The sequence below is a fragment of the Dipodomys ordii genome, unplaced genomic scaffold (assembly GCF_000151885.1).
Source record: "Dipodomys ordii isolate 6190 unplaced genomic scaffold, Dord_2.0 Scaffold157, whole genome shotgun sequence".
NCBI lineage: Eukaryota > Metazoa > Chordata > Mammalia > Rodentia > Heteromyidae > Dipodomys > Dipodomys ordii.
In genome coordinates, this window is record NW_012267373.1 from 5,611,561 (window position 1) to 5,616,604 (window position 5,044).

The 5,044-nt window shown below is 40.6% G+C and overlaps 1 protein-coding gene across 1 annotated transcript in view; it reads left to right on the forward strand.

Annotated features, from left to right (window-relative positions):
* Nucleotides 1-5,044, forward strand: part of Fyn (FYN proto-oncogene, Src family tyrosine kinase) — a 195,528-nt gene that overhangs the window by 147,066 nt on the left and 43,418 nt on the right. Inside the window, exons 6-7 of the mRNA XM_013032792.1 lie at nucleotides 3,750-3,848; nucleotides 4,698-4,789. Of these exons, the coding sequence (XP_012888246.1) occupies nucleotides 3,750-3,848; nucleotides 4,698-4,789 (191 nt within the window). The remainder of the gene's footprint in view (nucleotides 1-3,749; nucleotides 3,849-4,697; nucleotides 4,790-5,044) is intronic.

A 5,044-nucleotide genomic window follows, 5' to 3' on the forward strand; every position in this document is an offset into this window, starting at 1 on the left:
CCAGCCTCTGGCTGTCTGCAGCAAAGGGGAGAGGATGGGGCTGCCTCCTCCCCACCTCCTAGTGTGTCCTCCCATCCCCCACTCCCACCCCCCCCAGCCCCGTCCCCAAAAAGAGGCTAAAACTGGAGGCCACAGGATTTTTGTTGAAAGTGCTACAATCCCCATTGAATGCAAGTTCACTCTTGTACCCAAAGCAGAGAACCTGCTACCCAGGCCAAGTGGAGGAGTTTCGATGACCTGTTGTTTGTGCTCAGAATAGCGTAGCAAAACATTACGCTTGAGCCCATTTCCCCAGTTTTTGTATTCCATACATAGTGAGTCACCATTTCAAAATGGTGATTCTTTAAAATGCAGTTGTTTTTATACACTTGGAGGAGTGATCAGTAGCTAGAGTACCTGTTTAAAGTTCCTGGTTTTGACTTCATCCAAGCATTTGGCAAAGTTGTTACAGATATAGTTCTCTGTAAAAGGGTAGTAATCAAGTTTAGAAGTTATTCAGTATGTATTATTAAAAGAATCCTCCATGGCTGGGCTGATCATGGCTGAAAGCAATTGGAAAAAAACAGTTGTTGGTTCTACACAGGCTTCAAGCTTCCTGGGCTACCAGCAGCTCGAACCAAAAGTCCTGCAAAGGGATTTGGGAATTGGAGATAGACTATTTTTTTTTTGGGGGGGGGGTCCAGTCGTGGGGCCTGAACTCTGGGCCTGGGCACTGCCCCTCAGCTCTTCAGCTCAAGGCTAGCGCTCTACCACTTGAGCCACAGCGCCACTTCCGGCTTTTTTTTCTTTTTGCTTATGTGGTGCTGAGGAATCGAACCCAGGGCCTCAGGCATGCAAGGCAAGTGCTCTACCACTAAGCCACCTTCCTAGCCCCAGAGATAGACTCTTTTAGTAAGTGTTTAAATCAGAGGAACAGGGACTATTTAAAAAACTTAGAAGCTATTCTCAGCCCAGTGCCAGGAGTTAATCAGAATTAAGAATATCTCAGCATGGGGCTGGGAAGGTGGTTCAGTGATAGAGCGCTTGCCTTGCATGTATGAGGCCCTGGGTTCGATTCCTCAGCACCAGATAAGAAAAAAGAAAAAAGCTGGAAGTGGCACTGTGGCTCAAGTGGTAGAGTGCTGGCCTTGAGCTGAAGAGCTGAGGGACAGCGCCCAGGCCCAGAGTTCAGGCCCCACGACCAGACACCCCCCCCAAAAAAAGACTATCTCACCAAGGGTGAATTCATGAAATATTTGAACTATACAGCCTTAATGATACTAATTACCCACAATAATCATGTAAAAAAGCAAAAGGTAGTATATTAGAGATCCTATCCTCCTTGATCAGTGTGATTTATAGTGTGTACTATTTATTTGTAAGTGAATTAATTGGTGCTTGAAATGCATTTAAAATAAATGCAACTACGTCTAATGTTTTAAGCCCACCAGGTTTTCTGGTACAGAAAATTAATACATTGTTTATCACTTCACGTCTCCTTTGATAGAGAAAGTGACCGTGAGTGGCCTAGAAAAATATCAAGGATAGCAACTCTTGAGATTACGAGGTCACATAAGAAAACCATAACTCTTGATACCTGACTTTAGAACACGCTGGTTAGTTGGACACTTATCTGGTAAAGTGTTTAGGTGCCTAGATAAAAATTAGGCAGTTAATGATGAATCTGAATTAACATTATTTCATTAATGCTAGCTCACCTTAATAAGACTCAGCTTGTCCCAATTTGTAGCATAATCCATTGGCTTCCTGCCCCTGTTGACATTCCCACATATCCTGAAATTGATGCTAGCCTTTCTTTTTCTTAATTTAATTCAATTAGAACTAACTTGATGAAGGTTACCGTGCATTTAAAAAAAATAATAATGAGCCTTTCTACAAGCATTTAATTTTTTCCTCACCATTTTGGAACATTTCCCAGGTTGGGAGATTGGAGGGATGATAGCTATTGGTTTTGAATGATGAAATGTCTCCCTCTAGTGGAGCTTTAGAGCAGTAACCAGTTGTCATTATTAAAGTGAAGATAACATCTTCAAAAAATATTTTCTAAGTGATACTTAAATCTACATGTATTTCTTTGAAGGGTGAGTATAGAAATAGGATCAGTATAAACTATTGAAAAGTTAATTTTTTTCTCCTGTGGTGCTAGAGATAGAATTCAGAGCCTTGTGCATGCTAGGCAAGCACTGTTGCCATTTACCTACAGTACCAGCCCCTAACATTTTTAGCTTTATGAGTTGCACTTGCAGACCAGAATGACGTGGATTAGAGAGTAGCTTGATGTAGATTCCTCACGCTTAGTAATCATTTAGCTCATAAAGTTGGTGGTGAGTTCTCTGATATTTTGTGTAGAGAGTTCTCTGATATTTTTGTAGATAGATAGATAGATAGATTCATATGTACAAACATTTTAACAAATATCTCAATATGAACTGAATTTATGACTAAGGACTTCTAAGGTATGAAAACTATCTCTTCTTGTGATGATATCAGTTAATAAGATTAAAAAAGAAGACACTAGGAAACTAATTAAAATATAAGTTTTAAAGACTTTTGCTAGCTCCTTGGTTTTCTGAACCATACAATCATTTATGCCAGCAAACATGTTCACAGTATTATACCCACAATGACCACTTATATCACCATTTATGACTTTTATGTAGTCTTAGTCAGATAGTTGATCTTTAGAGAACCCAATGGAAAGCTTGGGTACAATATAGAGGCTGGTTAGTCTCTGTCTAATTTAGTCAGCCTGGAGAGGATCTTTACTCATCCCAAACCCAAGACACTTTTCTTTCCTGGCCAAGAGCTTTGATACAAAGCTAAGCCAAAAAAAATGATTTTTTAAAGCCATTCCCTAAATTTTCTCTTGCTGCTTCCAAGTACCAAAAAAAGGAAAGAGACCTGTGATGGTCAGAGTTGAGAGGCCTGATAGACGAAGGACAATCATGTTCTCTTGCTCTTCACACTCCTGTCTACAGGTTGGTGGAAGGACACACATCCCAAATCACACCCACAGTCCACATACATGGCGTCCACTTCATTGCTGCTCTTCATTACACATAGGCCCGTGTAAACCTAGGCACATGAACTGCTTACTCAGTGGGTTTGAGATAAGAATAGTGTGCTAAGCTCCCCTTTCACATCCTCTGAGAAATCCTCAGAATGAGACTACACCGTGGCATGGAACAAAATGGTCTGACTGCAAACTTTTCAGAGTTGTGCTTCCTTTGCTTGTGTGTCCACCCAGTTGTGGCTTCCCTTCTCCCCTCTCCTGTCTATCGGAATCAGTCGGCCTGAAAATACCTGAGGAAGGTCTTGATCATTGTACCTGCAGAAAGTATGTTTCTATGTTCTTGAAATCAAGCAAGCCAGACAGTCAGAGCATGCACCTATTCCAGCTGGACCTTTCCAGACTATTTACAGTTTTTCTAAAGTAAGCAAAGCCTGGTCCCTCCCACCTTAAGCAGCTTTGCCTCCTACCAAGACAAACACCTCCCAAGACAACCCTCCAACAGGCAGAGCCCTCCATTCTGATTTCACCAGTAACACCAGAGAGCTTACTGGACTCAACTCATGGCTAACTGGGATTGTAAACCATTTGACCTTCATGGGGCATTATATTGGAACTTAGAAAGAAAGAGTAAAGCTGAAGAAATTGGGTAACATGAGGACTAGTGACAGTGTTAGACTTCTTGTTGCACGGTGTTTAGCTGCAGATATGTTCATGTCTTTTTCTCTTTTCTTTCCAGGGAAGGAGATTGGTGGGAGGCTCGCTCCTTGACAACTGGAGAGACAGGCTACATTCCCAGCAATTATGTGGCTCCAGTTGACTCAATCCAAGCAGAAGAGTATGTTTTGTTTTGTTTTGCCATTTTCACTTAACCACTTGCTTTTAAAAGTTATTTGCCACAATAAAATGTCACTGACATAGTGCAGGAGGAAGAAGAAATTCACTGGAGTATTAGGGATTGAGGGAATATGGTGCATCTCAGGGTTTATGCCCTGGTTTTTGTCATAGCAATATAATACTTGTATTATTATTCACTTTAATATTTTTCTTTAAGCTTGTCCACCATTTAATGTGTAATTATTTGGAAACTGTATCAATACCCAAATAACTTGTACCCTATATACCCAAATGCCTAATATACTCTATATATACCCTATATACCCAAGTACTCAAATAATCAGTACCCTATAACTTGCTATAGATTAAAAAATAATGAAAATATGATGAAATTCTAGCTACAGTGTATATTATTGACATCCCAAAATTGGCCTAAAGTCTACTTCCTGGGGGTAGAAAAGCAAATAATTACTGAAGATTAAACTCGGATTTTTCTTTTCAATCTAATCAGAAATATTAAAAGAGTACTGAAAACATAGCTTCTATGTTCCAGAGAAAAAAATATCATAAACAGTGAATTTCACATCCTGGGAAATATTGCAGTTATGGCTTCCAAGTGATGCTTTTCTTTGTTTGGGGTCTCAGTTGTTTTCCTTGAAGTAAACAGTGACAGCAGTTAGTTAGCACAAAAATTCCATCAGAGGCAGTTCAGGAAGATGGTCAGTAGGATGAAGGGGTCCTAGAAGAGGTAACTGTTGTTATTCTCCAGACTTGGAGATGAGCAGGTATTGCTTGTTCCAGCCCTCACTTCTGAGTGGTGATGAGAGGGTGGATGATTTCCCAAACACAGGAACACTGCTTCCTCCCTGGAACCTTGGGAATGTGCCCCCACCGGAAAGGGAGAAAAGAAACGTCAGTCACTGAGCCCAGCCTTTGGCTCTGGTATTTAATTTTGTCATGGATTTGTGTAAACACTGCAAGAAAGATTAGATTGGACACACTAGCCAAGTCCCAATTGGATCATTTTCTTATCATTAATTCCCTTGTATTCCTTCTAAGAATATCTGTTTGTTGCTCACTCTCTTCTAAGTTTTTTCTTAAATTTCTCTACCGTGTTTCATCATCAGTAAATAAATGTATTGAGTTTGTGTTTTTTGGGGGGGGTCTGGTCATGGGGCCTGAACTCTGGGCCTGGGC